This window comes from Lacerta agilis, chromosome 2 (assembly GCF_009819535.1).
Source record: "Lacerta agilis isolate rLacAgi1 chromosome 2, rLacAgi1.pri, whole genome shotgun sequence".
Classification (NCBI taxonomy): Eukaryota; Metazoa; Chordata; class Lepidosauria; order Squamata; family Lacertidae; genus Lacerta; species Lacerta agilis.
In genome coordinates, this window is record NC_046313.1 from 51,405,070 (window position 1) to 51,421,009 (window position 15,940).

Here is a 15,940-nt window from a genome sequence, read left to right on the forward strand (position 1 = left end):
ACATTCTCCTTTCCCTTCCTCCCCCACAACAAACACTCTGTGAGGTGAGTGGGGCTGAGAGACTTCAGAGAAGTGTGACTAGCCCAAGGTCACCCAGCAGCTGCATGTGGAGGAGTGGAGACGCGAACCCAGTTCCCCAGATTACGAGACTACCGCTCTTAACCACTACACCACACTGACTCTCAAATAGGTTGATAGAAATGTGCAACATTGCTGGTTTAAATTATAATAACATCACCAATGGCTTAATTAGCAAAGGATCTGAAATATAAGAATTACAGCAGCTTGTCTCACCGCCTTTTGAAACTATGAAATCTTTCCATCGGCTTTCCAAGCTCCCTGTGTTGTTTTTCTGTCTGTGTGTGTGTGTGTGTGTGCAGGAGGTACTTAAGCTGATCAGCACAGAACATCTTTGCATGTAGCTAACTAGTTGCTTCAGAATACCTCCCACTGTTTCGGCCCATTAACCCCAGCACAACAGCTTGATAAATTAATGCTTATATAGGCACAGTTGGCAGCTTCTAATTAAATAATTATGGTTATACAGCTGCAAAGAAGCTGGAATGTCCCATCGGAAAACCAGCTGTCAAGTTTTATTGGTCCTGAGAGTTTTTGAAAAAGAGAATTTTAGGAATTTGATGTGAAGGATCTCTGACCACTCTAGACTCTCGGTGTGGATTGCCAACATTCTCATATTAAAACGTCCAAGAAAAGAGTGTGTGCATGCATCTATATAATTGCTGTCTCCCATCAGAGTCATACATTGTTATATAGCATGTATGATATAAATTATTGTCATCACTACAGCAACTGCTCGAATCACCTGCTGTTGCATAAGGTAAATTTGCATTTCGGATTTTGGCTAGCTGTTTCAAACTGATAGATGCAATGAAGGAGTGATCAACATAATCAACATTCTTAAGACCAGGGCTTCCTTTTTCAAGAGCAGGGTATCACTATGCAATAGCCACTGAATATCACAAACAGTCATTATAATGACTCCCGCAAGCATTTTGCCAGCTTTACCCTGGGAGAAGCAATCTGAGTGAATGTTAACATGTGAATCCACAGAAAGGGTCCTGAACTGGCAGCATAGCTGTCAACTTTTCACTTTTCTTGCGAGGAATCCTATTCGGAATAAGGGAATTTCCCTTAAAAAGGGGGGAAAGTTGACAGCTATGACTGGGAGAGATGTTAGGTGTGGATTCAGTGCATCAACCACCACTGAACTGATCAGAGGAAGGAACTACTGCACTGCAGGGATGGGGAACCTGCAGCCTTTAAGATGTTGCTGGACTATAACTCCCATCACCCCTTATCATTGGCCATGCTAACTAGGACTGCTGGAAGCTGGAGCTCAACAACATCTGGAGAGCCAAAGCATCCCCGTTTTTGAACTACAGGGTGCCCAGTTAGACCTCAAAACTTCAAGAAATTTACTGAGCAGTGATGGGATCAGGTCAGGTGATGTCTCAGTTCCCTGATCTTTATATATTTTTTTTAAAAAAAAATCAAGTCTGTTGGTTTGGTCTCTGCCCCAGAGCCTTGCATTTGGTCACATCTCAGTCGGCTCCCGTCTTGCTTGCTGTATATGCTGGTGAGAAAGTGCCAGGAGATGTGAAGCAAGGAGACCAGCTCATGATGATGATATGGCACAAGGGGTGCTGTCTCCAGGCTGGGGAGCTTTGAGGCTGGGTTCAGCAACTCTGTGGCTTGCACCAGTGGTCTTCCTCCTCATGGTTGCTTCTTGGAGCCAGGATCTGACTTGTAAGGAGCCAGATCTATTAGTTAACATTTACTGAGACAAGAGCAGACCACCAGCTTGGATCCCCTGAATGGAGTGGACACAACTGTCCCCAGCATGCTGTATATAATGAGCCCAATGGCTCTGCTGCTGATTTATTGAAGAAATGTTGTCCTATCTGATTTTACCAATATTGTAAAGAGGCAAATGAACATCAGATTTCAGACCTGGGTCAGAAAGAAAGGGAATCCCTGAATGTAGATGAGGTGGGGGGGCCTGTGAGGTACATCTAGTTTAAGGTAAAGGTAAAGGGACCCCTGACCATTAGGTCCAGTCACGGACGACTCTGGGGTTGCGGCGCTCATCTTGCTTTACTGACTGAGGGAGCCGGCATACCGCTTCCGGGTCATGTGGCCAACATGACTAAGCCACTTCTGGTGAACAAGAGCAGCGCATGGAAATGCCGTTTACCTTCCCACCAGAGCAGTACCTATTTATCTACTTTGCACTTTTTTATTGAAGGTTTTCTTGGTTTACAAAGTGTGTGTAATGTCTCTCGTATTTTTCCATAAAACATTATTACAGATCAATTTTGGTTGTTGAGACATTAGGGAGAGGGGGGGAAGGAAGTGGGTGGGATGGGTGGGAGGGTGGGGTGGGGAGATGATGTTTCTATTTTCCTTAATATATGTAGGGTTTGGTGCTTTCGAACTGCTAGGTTGGCAGGAGAAGGGACCGAGCATTGGGAGCTCACTCCATCACAGGGATTCGAACCACCGACCCTCTGATCGGCAAGCCCTAGGCTCTGTGGTTTACACCACAACACCACCCACGTCCATTACATCTAGTTTAAGCAAAGGTAATAGTCTGTCATGCATCATAAAGAATGAGTGATAGAGTTACAAGCCATCTTCATGGAATCTGGTAGCTTGCATATCACATCAAAACATTTTTAAAGCCTGCCTGTCAAACTGTGCATTTCCTTGCCACTTGGGTGAGCCATATCTGCACCTTTAGATAGTGCCAAAACTTTCTTCAGAGCATCATATAAATGTAGTTTTTCAATTCATTTAAGACGGATGCACCTCATTTGATAAATTTTGGATACATATCTAGAACTCCAATGGCTGATAAAAGCTAACAAAGTAGTCCCACCTGCTAACAAATAAAGAAAGTTGGCTGGCCATAGTTTGAAGATATCCAGTACAAAATATGTTCATCAAGAATGGTACACATAATGGGGAATCTATGCAGAATATCTAGCAAATCGGTTGAGCTGAAGGTTCGATCAAGGCATACAGGCTGGCAAATGAGACAAACTTTGGCTTATGAATAAGGCATGGGGTTAAAATATATATTGAAGTAGAGAGACTTTGGGGGAGTCAGCCAATAAAGAAGGCCCATTAACACAAGGGCTTTGTGGGGGTTCTCCTAATCCTTTGGATAAATTTTCAAGAAGGTGCAGAGGGCACACAGGGAAAGGGGAAGGAGAAGTTCCATTGTACCGTCCGAAGTTCTTCAAGTAATTGAACCAGTTTGTTGGGCACCACCCTTGGTTTTTCACTTGGTTCTAACCAGAAAGAATTAGAATAGCACCATCAGCAGTATGATAGCAGACAAATCATGAAGGCATCATCCATATCTTAGCTGTGTCACACTTCACCGTGAGACACAGTGATGGTTCAAGATGCCTTAGCTCTGGCAACCCCCAAGCCTCCTTGGATTTCTAAGTCTACACTACCCAACATTTATGCAACAATTTGAGCCCCAGCTGCCTCTTCTTGGATCAACAAGATGCCATAAGCAAATGGAACCTGTTCGTAGGCTAGGAGCTGTTGCAGCTGTTCCCATCAATTATAGAAACACCAAAAGGGTGTTTGGGTGTTTTGCTTTGTTTTAGCATGTTCAGTGGTTGGGCCAGCTCTCAGATCCAAGGATGGCTGTGCCAGAGGTTTGCTCAGCTGATTGCACTGGGCAAGTGAGAAGGGAAGGTAGAAAAACTCATCTGTGGATCATGTCCTAATTGGAAAGGTGCTGCATTTCCCAAGAGACAGTAGAGGGAAATTTCTTTGTGAGCTCTGCCTGATAAGCAGTATAAAATGCATTAAATAATTAAATTACATAGTCTCAAGAGCAGTTTTACATGTCATTTCCTCATATATCTTGGGGGGGGGGACTTCCTTTGCTGTATTTTATTTTCTTTCTGTTTCTCTTTTCTTTTATATCTGTCATATGACCATTGATTGTAACTTGGGAGTGTGTTGAGGTGGGAGTGGGGGAGTTAACAAAAGTAAAAAAAAAAAAAGAGTAGGGATTTAAGGTCAAGCTTTAATAGTTTCCTCTTTCAACTTGTGTCTGCTTTTTAAAAGTTATTTCTTCATGACAACAAACATACAGACCAAAAGAAAAGTTAGGAACTAATGCACCGAGTATGAATTATATCAGCTATGAAATACTAGTAATCTCTGGTGTAATTTTAATCAGACTCTAACTTCAATCCTAAACTCTGGGCAAATAAGCAACTAAAAACTCCAGCAACTTTCTGGATCTTTATTTTGCCAAAGCAAAGCAAAGCAACTCTTGACGATAACAATCGCACCAATTCCTTATTTCTCCCATTATTATTTTCAATAAGTCAGTGTTTTATTTTAGGAAGAATTGTTTTGAAATTAATTAATACCTGGGCATATTAATGATTTCATTTATATCATAAACACAAGATACAGGCTCCTAACATATGCATCTCAGATTGGATGCTCACATAATGCCTTAAATGTGAGTATTTGCATCTGTTACTAAGCCTTCTCTCAATTTTCTGCACTACTTTTCAACATCAACCCTCATAATCCTCTTCCCTAGCTAGTTATGCAGAGTGCAGCAAGTCAATTGGATAACACGCCTCTACTTCACATTTGTCTTCACAAAACACATTTGAAAGGGACAGGAAAAACCTGGTTGTGATAATGAACTAATTGATCCTTCTCCTTTTTGAAGTAAAATCACAATAAAATACTGCAGCCACACACACTGAAGATCAGACAAGGCCTTTTATACAAGAATTTACGGAATCAAAACTACCCTGGTGTGGCCAGACAAAAGTGTTCCCTATACAATGCCAAAGCTTCAGATCTGAATCCAATCCTCTGATAAGATTCCAGGCAGCAGAGTAAAATTATCCAGTTAGGAGGAACATTTAAAGCAGAGTTACCGTAGCAAGATGCAGTATACTCATTCTTAGGCATCCACTGTCTATTTCAATACATAGACCTTGTCTATGAAAAAGACCCCTGTTGAAAAAGAGTTAGCATGAGTAGATTCCACTTTTCCTTCTGTGCATATAAGCATGTCAGCTTTGTTCCTAGATGGCTTGGCTGATGGTGTGCGATTATTACCAAACACCTATTACCATTGTACAGTTTCTATCATTAAATCAGCAGCACCTTTCCACCTATATTGAATGAGCGCTCAGAATGCACACAAGATAGTTAAACTGCTGGTTAACTATGGCGGGATAGATGCATCTCTGCATGTTTGTGTGCATGTGTGAATGTCTGTCATAGGAGCAGAGGAGGGAGGAAATTCCAGCAGTCTGTGCTGCCCCCTAGCCAAGATCATACCACTGAATTCAACACCAGTGTGTGCTCAAAAGACTTGCACTAAATATCCCCTTTGCATCCCGATTCAGAATGAAATTCCAGTTAGCAGAAAGGACACGGACGCTTGATCAAATCAGGATAACAACCCAGCTACCAAAGGAAGCAGACTCCCAGCATGCATCAAACCCAAACAGTCACCACATCAGATGTACTTACGATAAAAGACGTATTCCGTGTAGCTGGACCAAACTTTGTCATCAGTGTATTGATTGACAAAAGAAGCCGTGACTGAAGAATTGCAGGCCACCATGTGGAATCCACATTCTGACAACATATCAAAAGCCCTTTCCAGGTGCCTGAACTTCAAGTAGAACCTGGAGGTGTACCTGTCGGGAGCCCGGTCTGGGTCCCTGCTCTCATTCAAACTTTCTCCAAAAACTTCTTTGACTAGAGCAATCCTGCCGCAAACCAAAATCCGTGGGACTCTCCTGAACTTGGCATCTGCTTGGGTCTCCCGACCCATGGTGCACGACCCTCGGTAGCCAATGGTAATGAAGCCCCACTTTCGATCCGAGGGCACGAGTGACGATGGGGCACATATTCTCGTGTCACTGCTTTGGGAAACCTCCTCGTAATCACTATGGCAATAATCGTCGGGGCTCTGCTTGATCTCATCCGGACTCAGAAGTTTGACCAAGTCTGGCAGCTGAAAGTACTCGGCTTCCCTTTTGAGCCTCCCTCTCTCTGGAAAATGGTCGGGCAGGACCACTTGCTTGTCCCTGAGATAGTCCAAAATGTAGCGGAACAGGAAGCCATCTCTGTCGATGAATATCCTTCCCTTGGAATCTTTTGCAAGATCATTGGCCGACTCTCTCTTGGAGGTGAACATTTTCCAAAGCAGGGTGTGGGGAATGCCTGTTAAAGTTGAGAGGCGAGTGAAATAAACCTGGCCGCCCACATTCAGCTCTATCACCTCTGGGTAGGATTGTGCAGCTGTTGCTTGCTCTCTGGGAGGGAGGTAAGTCCTGCAGTTTCCACTCAAGGCCATGATATTGTTAAACAAGCCAACCACAAGCTGTGGGGGAACTGACACTCACATTCAAGGTTTCAAGAAGGCTCCTATACCCACTCCCCCAGGGGTCTCCTAACATTTAAGGAGACTGGGATGGGTGGGTGGGTGAGGAACAGGAAACAGAAATGAGGTTACAGGATTTATTTTCCAATTGTCCAGAAATGGATTATCACAAAAACTGGCAAGGTGACTTGAACCTTACAAAAACAAAGAAATACGAGAGTTGAAGAGGGCTCCCTTCACACAAGACAATCGTATAACCAAATCTTCCATCAAAGCCCCAAACAGTAGGATCAAGCCACGTTTCCTTATCATTCACAAGCCTGTTGAATAAAAAGAAAATGAGAATTATTCCTCTATGCATGAAAAAAACCCCACACACTATTTTAAAAGAGTAAAAAGCAGTTGAGTTTTGAACGCTCAGCATACAACCTTTTAAAGGGAACATTTACCTTGCTCTATCATTTTTGTTTAGGTTAAAGAGAGGTTTAAGGAGGTTTAAAAAACACATTCCATGTTTGCACAAGCATCTAATTTAGATTATGCAAATGAGGGGATAGAAGCATTGAGCCTTACCTTGGTTACACAAATGCACAGTTCCTGTGAAGGGAAGCAACAATTCCTAAGCAACCCCCCCAAAAAAGATCAGCACTGAGGGTTGAATCTGGTATAGAAGCAAATCCAAAAGCAGGAAAGGGACTGGGGTTTGCGGGAAAGAGAGCAGCTCAGTTGGCAATATCCAGGCAGGACTTAACTGTTAAAACCCTTGCACAGGAAAGTTAACCATGCTGGGCATCGGAGAGAAGCGAAGCTGTGCAACAACAGCTGAGACCAAGAGATAGAAAGAGAGAGGCAAAAGCAGCATAAATCCCAGGTTAGGACTCTTTAGGACAGGAGAGAATTTCAGAAGGAGGACCTTGCTTCAGATGACTTGCAGAAAGCCCAGATAATATGAAGAGCAGTGAAGAGCAGTTTCAGTGGCATCCCACAGTGGTACCCTCTCCATCAGGAAGGGCAGAGATCCTCCCATGTTCCCAGCCAGGTTGAGAGAGCAGCACAAGCCTGCAGCAGTTTGAAGTGGAGTGGAGTGGTGGGGTGGGAGGAAAAGGATGCCCAGGGAAGCTGCTTGCTCTCTGCTTTCACTACCCAAGCTGCTGGCTCTGGTTGCTGGGCTGGGTGGTTCCACAGTTCCCAGTGCAGTTCGGATGCTGTTGTTTCAGCAGTGCAGGGAAGAAACCATCCAGGGAAATGACTATTACATCATCTTAAAGGAATATGGCTTTTAGAAAGCCGAGCAACCTGGAGGGGGTGGGACTCGCGCGCTAGTTCGTTTCCCCTCTTCTTCATTTTTTAACGAGTTGCAGGAGGAGAAGCACAACGTGACGCTGCCACAAGCAGCTCCTCTGAACCAGCAGCGAAGCTCCAGGAAAGCTTATGCTGCTTTATCCACTGCGTGAAAAGGACCAGTTCTACATTTTGTCCCTTAAGTTCTCTCTTGTTCTAAACGCAGCGCTCTCTCTCTCTCTCTCTCTCTCTCTCTCTCTCTCTCTCACACACACACACACACACACACACACACGTTCTTGTTGCACATTTTTCTGCCTTGATAAACTCGTGTCGCTCTGTGGTGCGATGCAAAATGAAACCTTATGGTTTGATTCTGTTCCCCCGAAGACACACAGTACAAATTAAATGACACAAATATGCAAATCGAAGCTTTGATTTCCCCGCACATATGCATAGGGAAATGTCGCCCGTTCTACAACAAATTAACTCATCAGGATCTGTCAAGCAGAGCAACAAAAAATCAGGGGGTGGAATGGAAAGCAAACAGAAAGAGGCATCGTGCAGTAGTAGCCTAATAATGGTCTCGAAAAGTTAGGGGAGAAGAGTCAAATGATAAAGCACCGTAAACAAGTTTCATTGTGAAGTTTGTAGTGAAGCACCTTTTAAAAATGTGCTTTTAAAAGCAGTAGCGCCTGCACCAACTTAAGTGCAGAGAATCCAGCAATTCAACACAGATATTCAGGATTTTATATTGTGCACTTTTCAAGGATGAAGTCGCTGCTAATTCTGTTACTGCTGATGATGTTACAAGGATTGGATTAAGCTGCCAGGTAATTTGCTTAAAGGCTTTGGCATTTTCTGAACAAGGTCTATAAGCAGATTCCAAAAACTTTTATTACACGGTGTGTATTTGACATGTGTTAGCTAAACATTTGTTGTAAAAAGGGGGTGGGAAGGAATCACTAAAATCACACACTGCCTCAAAGTGTTTGTATGGGCTCCAGAAAGCACAGCAACAAATATTATTGATGATGATAATTCATTAATTTTCTATCCCACACCTTTTCGCCCAAAGGAAACCAGGGTGGTAAACAACACCAAAGTGGTAAAACAATGCATTTATAAATAAGGTGAAACACATTTTAAACATTTTAAAAACAATTTCAAACAGCTAAGAACATTTAACACAACTAAAAAATGTACAAAAGTCACGTGCTCTCGCGGATAATAGTTTCAAGGCTGCCAAGAACAGTTTCTTTCACCTATCAAACACCCAGGTAAACAGGAATGTTTTTAAGTTCTCCCTGAAGCTCATAATGAGCGAGACAGACGCACCTCCCCAGGGAGGTTATTCCAGAAACAGGAAAGCACCACTCAAAAGGCCCTGTGATAGGTCAGTGCCATCTAGGTAGCATTCACTGGGTGTTCTGCTACAATATATTTGGGTGCTCAGCCTGGTATATAGGGCTGAGATTTCAAACCTTTACGATCTTGACCAGGGACTTCAGAAACATAGATCTCTATCCTAGCGAAACCGATAACCATATGGCTAAGAACATTCAGCAAATTCTGTAAATTCAACACACATGTGCACATACACACACATAATAATAATAATAATAATAATAATAATAATAATTTATTTGTACCCAACCCATCTAGCTGAGTTTCCCCAGCCACTCTGGGCGGCTCCCAATCTAGTGTTAAAACATGACAAGCTGTGCAAGGAGGTGCCAAACTACAAACTCATCACACCTGCTGTGGTCTCTGAAAGGCTGAAGATTTGAGGCTCCTTGGCTAGAGCCGCGCTCCAGGAGCTTCTCAGCAAAGGCCTAATCAAACTGGTGTCCAAACACAGAGCCCAGGTCATCTACACCCGAAACACCAAGGCAGGTGATGCACCAGCAGCTGGGGAGGACGCATAAAAGGTTATTGGGAGTTTTTTCGACTCTGTGAATCACAAAATAAAATAATTTGAACTCCTGGAGAAAACACACACACACACACACACACACTTTTAGTTGCATTTAATTTCAGTCTTGCTTTGCCCATAACATATTTATCTGCTATTGCCTCTGTAATAATTTCACTCCAGCAAAATAAAATAAAACCTTCTGCTGGTTTTATTTTGCATGTTTACAGCACCACCTCATGGCCAAATGAGATGATGGCAGACTTTTTAAGAACATACCTTCTAATATGTACCAGTAACCTAAATTTGCTGGTCTGTGATTCAATCCCACCAAAAAATAGCAGCGGTCTAGAAGGAACCGCTGTCTTCTGTGCTCATCTAGGATGTGTTGGGCTCAAGCCAAAAAAGAGCACGAGCCACAGATAACAGTCCTGTGCAAAAGGAAATATCAGCGACATAGATTGAGAAAGCTTACCATGACTGAGCTTGCTTCACTTTGACCTAAATCTGATTCCCTAGAAACTCCAGGTTAAATCCATCCCAGTTCATAAGTCATTACACCTTGGCTTGTATCCAGAGCTGGGCTTCTGCTGTCAGAAAGCCTCTTTAGCTTGTGGAAGGGCAGATTCTAATCTAAAGTAAGAGTGCTGTGTGAGAGAGAAATGACCCCAAGTCTAATAATAATAATAATAATAATAATAATAATAATAATAATAATAATAATAATAATTTCATTTATACCCTGCCCTCCCCAGCCAGGATCAGGGCAGCTAACATCAAAGTATATGAAACATTAAAAACATAAATCAAACAATCGATGAAAATACAGCTTAAAATCAAATTTGCAGCAGAATAAAATCAGATGGCAACCTACAGATTATAACTTCAGGGGTTGGGGGCATTGAGTGCTCACCAGGCCCAACTGTTTGTGTTGGTCTTATATGAGCCGGTGGAAAGGGTTAGGGAGGCCACTTACATACAGGGTCTTATAAAAAATAATAATACTAATAGTAGCTGCAGCAGCAACAGCAGCAGCAGTAGTAGTAGTAATAATTTTATTATACGCCACCCATCTGCTCAGCCACTGTGGAAGGCTTCCAATGAAATATAAAGGTACAAAATATCAAAAATTAAAATCTTCTCGAAGCAGGGCACCTTAAGATGTCTATGAAAACTCATAACTGTTCAACACTGACATCTGATGGCAGTGTGTTCCAACCGGCCAGGCCCAAGGTATTTCATTTTCGTGAGGTCTTACACACAACTTTGCACAAGCATATTCTGAGGAACTTTTTATGGCCCAGTAGAATTCATGTGCCACAGCCTGTATCTCCCTTTTTCACCACGTTTCTTATACTGTTGCACAACCCCTAATACGCTTCAGTGCTCTGCTGCAAAAAGATTTCCATTAGCCCTTTTGCAAGCACTAGACTTAACATTTTCACCTTCTGGTCCCAGTTCATTGGACCTGAGTCATGATTTTAAAATGAATTAACTGAATTTCTGCAGATTTACTGCATCAAAAGATGAGTGTGTGTGTGTGTGTGTGTGTGTTTAAAAAAAGAATACAAGTTAAACAAGCTAGAAATACAAGCTAAATTAGCTTGAACAAGCAATAATGTCTTTTCCTGCCACCTAAGCATGGCATAGTATGGCCCATAAGAGAGAGCTGCTCTGATTCAACTAAGCCAGGGCAGGGTCACATACACACAACTGTTGGTGTATTCCTAGCTAGATGAAGAATCACTTGGGTAGAAATTGGGGGGAACGAAGAAGAAGAAGAAGAAGAAGAAGAAGAAGAAGAAGAAGAAGAAGAGGAGGAGGAGGAGGAGGAGGAGGAGGAGGAGGAGGAGTTTGGATTTGATATCCTGCTTTATCACTACCCAAAGGAGTCTCAAAGTGGCTAACATTCTCCTTTCCCTTCCTCCCCCACAACAAACACTCTGTGAGGTGAGTGTGGCTGAGAGACTTCAAAGATGTGTGACTAGCCCAAGGTCACCCAGCAGCTGCATGTGGAGGAGCGGAGACGCAAACCCGGTTCACCAGATTACAAGTCTACCGCTCTTAACCACTGCACCACACTGAGGAGAAGCAGATAGGCCTAAGAGGAGTTAAACATGTTTCCTTCATTCTGCTCCTACTTCTCTGGAAATTTCCCCTGCCCTCATACTGTTATCTTGACAAATGTGGGGTTGGGGACACACATTTCCCATGATATTTTCTAGTTTCGCCAAGAAGTGGGGGAAGAACTCTCAGAATGGGGAACCTCAACCTCTGGAGCTAAATGTGGCCTGAGTTGGCTCTCATGACTTACCCCAGTACACCCACCCACCTCTCATCAAGCCCTACCTGTCACTGGTCCTGCCCTGCACCCTCCTTCGGTGTTTTTATTTTGTGAAGATCCTAGCCATGAGTGGTCTCCAAATAACTTGTCCCATCAGCACAAGAATGTCCACCTGCACAACAAAACTTCTCCCTCTCTCCTCTCGGCCCCCACATGCACACTCCACGCCTTCCCCATATCTGCTCCAGAGGGTTGGGGGAAACCCTAGAACAGATTTGAAGGATGTGTGTGGAGGAAACCTTTCCACTGACAAGATGCATTTGTTGGATACCACCCATTGTAATCAGTGCTACAGTCCTAACAATAACCTACTTCTGAGTATTGAGACCAATATGGCTTACTTCAAAGTATTAATGCACAGGGCTATACGAAATCAATCTAATCTTTTGCACATGATTAGTCTTTTAAAGGGGTGCGGGTGGTGCTGTGGTCTAAACCACTGGGCCTTGGGCTTGTGATTGGAAGGCCGGTGGCTTGAATCCCCGCGACGGAGTGAGCTCCCGTTGCTTGATCCCAGCTCCTGCCAACCTAGCAGTTCAAAAGCACGTCAAAGTGCAAGTAGATAAATAGGTACTGCTCTGGCGGGAAGGTAAACGCCGTTTCCATGCGCTGCTCTGGTTTCGCCAGAAGTGGCTTAGTCATGCTGGCCGCATGACCCGGAAAAACTGTCTGCGGACAAACCTCGGCACCCTCGGCCAGTAAAGCGAGATGAGCACCGCAACCCCAGAGTCGTTCACAACTGGACTTAACTGTCAGGGGTCCTTTACCTTTACCTTTTTTAGTCTTTTAAAATGCCCTGTAAGTGACGCAGAACAACAGTGTCCTCCCAAAAAAGTGGCTAGAGAGTTTATATGCATGGTGTTTGCATGCATAAGAACGGCTCAGCTTTTTTGCATAGTTTGGCTATGTAATTATCAGGGCTAGACATTTGAATGTGGTGTGTGTTCATAAGACTGAAACATAATTTATGCAAAGGCATGATTATTTGAAATTATTTATGCAGAGTTGTGCTTGCAGTTTACAGAGGCTAGCCCCTTTATTAAATTTAAATGAAACATCACAAGTAGTATAGCATTGTATTTTTAGAGGGAGGAAGCAGGGGTGCGTTCCTTATTAACTTCAACAGGCTTTTTAAAAGACCAAAGAAGCTGCTAGGATGGAAGGAGATTGCGGTGTGACCTGTGGCACTGAGTCAGAGGGGGTTAATCCTTCCCTGTGTCGTGCCATTTTAACAACTAATATCTGGCCCACTTGGAGCAACAGCAGCACAAGGAGGGGATGGTGAAAATCAGATTGATTACTGTTGGATTCCTCTGTTGCAGGGGTCTGCAACCTTTAAGACAAAAAGAGCCACTTGGACCCGTTTCCGAAGAGAGAGAAAAACTGGGAGCCGCAAAACCATTGCGGCCCACAAAAATATAAACACCCAGAAGCTCATAGCACAATTTAGACAGGTAATGAAGAGCAGGTAATGAAGGCAAAATGGCAAAATATCACGAAATGCTCCCCCCCCCCAGCCAAACAACAAGCACTGTATTAAAGGAACCGTCCAAACACCTGACGCTGCAGGGGCAAATCTAGAAGGGGAAATCCAACCCCCCAGAATACTTCCGCCCCATGAACAGCACGAAAACCCCATGAACAGGCACGGGATAACATTCCTTCAGAATGGATAAAACCCTTCTTTCAGTCCATGGGACTCCCGCTTCTAGGGGGGGCAGGGGGCTTCTAGGGGGGCCGCTGCCCCGTCAGTACGCCCATGCTCAGGCCCCTTTCGCCACGCTGCTTAAGGGAAGTCTCCTGCGTGCCCCCGAAACAGAGCCCGGGACCGGTCGTCCCCTGAGCTTTTTCCCGCACCCATCTCATCCCGTTGGGCCGCCCTTAGCTGAACAGCCGGGCTTCCTTTTCCTTCCCAGACTGCCACGTGTCCTGGAGCCGGGCCCTTCCACTTTTTTAAAAGAGGGCTTCCCCCTCGTCCGCCGCCCCTGGCCCAGCCCGCAGCTGCCTCCTTACCTCGTCGAGTCGTCGCGCCTCGTGCCAGCAGCTCCACCAGCAGCAGCCAAACACAAGCGCCGGGACAGACGCCAAGGAGGGAAGCTGCTGCGGTCTGCTGCTGCGCCTGCGCTGGCACGAAATGAGGCACGCATGAGCAGCACAGCCGCCGGCAAGGTAGAGAAGTGGGTGGGTGCAGGCGGGCCAGCAGCGTGGCGCAGCGCCCCCTACATTTCGGTGCTAAACGCACCGGCCCTACCCGGAGCCGCAGCAAAGGTGCAAAAGAGCCGCATGCGGCTCCGGAGCCGCGGGTTGCACACCCCCGCTCTGTTGCATATCATTAAAACTCGCCTTTGCACTAGCGAACAGAGAATATAACCCATAACGAAGAAAACATGTTAGATAAACAGACAAACTATCTAGCCCATCATCATTTCTTAATCCCAAGAGTGGAATAATGTCCATTAAGAATAACAACAAATTAAAAACAATTTAAAAGGTAAACAATTAAGTTCAAACCAATAAAACAATAGCAGAAGCCAATTTACAACTCATATCTGTTCCCCACAAAAAGTCTAAGGGAATACAATTTTTTTTAACTGGCGCCCGAAGGTGAAGAATGGTGCCAGCCGTATCTCAGGGGGAGGGAGTTTTGGAGCTGAGGTGCCACCGTTGAGAAGGCCCAATGCCCGGTGGGCTTGTCTCATTTGTGGGACCACAAGACAGTGTTCTCTACTGCTTAGGGCAGTGTTGGCCAAATTTAGGTCTCCAGCTGTTTTTGGACTACAACTCCCATCATCCCTAGCTAACAGGACCAGTGGTCAGGAATGATGGGAATTGTAGTCCCAAAACAGCTGGAGACCTACGTTTGGCCAACACTGGCTTAGGGTGCCGATTAAATGATTTGAACATTTAAAATATTGATTTCCTTCCCAAAATATTAAAAGCCAGCACAACCCAAACTTACTCTAGTTGGTACCATTTCTACAGGCCATAGCTTATCTCCAAAGGCCACAGAGAAAACTAGTTCAAGGCCCATTTAAATTTAGTGAGGAGTGGGTCTCTACCACTTTTCAGTCTCCCTTCTGTTTTTCCCTCCTTTCTCTCTGTCAGTCCCCACCCCCCAATATTATAAATTGGCAGACTGGATTTGTTATTTTTAGCTCAACTAATATTGATGCATTTTGTCAAATAATATTTATTTTTTATAGTGTAACTTATTATTGGATGTCATATTTCATAAAGTTCAATAAAATCATTTTAAAACAAAACCCCAGCTCACTTCTGAGAATAATTAATTGCAAGTAAAGCAGAGAAATGAAGAAACAAAAAGATTACTCTGGGGAAACTTTCTCAGAACATGCATCATGACCCTGAGGTTTGGGACCAGCGGCCCTTCTTCAGGGGATGAGGACAAGTCTTAGGAGTTGGATGGAGCAGCCCCAGCCCCAAAAACACTTCTCTGGTGCCAGTGACCCTCCAGCCCAAGGATGTTGCATTGCTGTTCTCTGAAGCAGAGAACCCCATTGCAGAAAGCCTAGTGAAACCAGAATCTCCCTGCTACCCCAGTGGAATAAAAGACTGCTGGGCCCTTCCAGTTGAAGAAGCATCTTTCCATGAAGGTAGAGCTTGCAGCTGTGACAGATCTGCTGCTTTTATAGAGAGCTCAGTCTACGGTAAGGCTGACTGGTGCTGAAGCAACAGCAGAGCCTTGCCCAAGACAGGTCTGCCTCACTGAAGAGGTTAGCTTTCACAACAGGAAAGCATACTCTAGTCATTTTTGTTTGAACATGAAATCTAGGAAACCACTGAGTAAACAAATCAAAGAATTTAATGGATACTCAGAGTCTACAAGCACGGTAATACTTTCAATCGGGGGGGGGGGGTGAATGCATCACTTTGATTTTAGCACAGTTGGTTAGTGCCCATTTTACACCCACATTGCTATCCAAGTAAAACTTGAATAAGCCAAATTTCAATTAAGGATGTTCAC

At 44.2% G+C, this 15,940-nt stretch overlaps 1 protein-coding gene across 2 annotated transcripts in view; it reads right to left on the reverse strand.

The window, feature by feature from the left end:
- KCTD16 (potassium channel tetramerization domain containing 16) overlaps positions 1-10,245 on the reverse strand; it is a 153,225-nt gene extending 142,980 nt beyond the window's left edge. The window contains exons 1-2 of one of the 2 annotated variants that reach the window (XM_033140012.1): positions 10,087-10,245; positions 5,557-6,735 (exon numbers count right to left, since the gene is read on the reverse strand). In XM_033140012.1, coding sequence (XP_032995903.1) covers positions 5,557-6,388 — 832 coding nt within the window. In that variant the 5' untranslated portion in view covers positions 6,389-6,735; positions 10,087-10,245. Of the gene's footprint in view, positions 1-5,556; positions 6,736-6,988; positions 7,821-10,086 lie in introns of those variants that run through there. The other variant, XM_033140011.1, reaches the window with a different exon arrangement.
- Between the last annotated feature and the right edge of the window lie 5,695 nt (positions 10,246-15,940).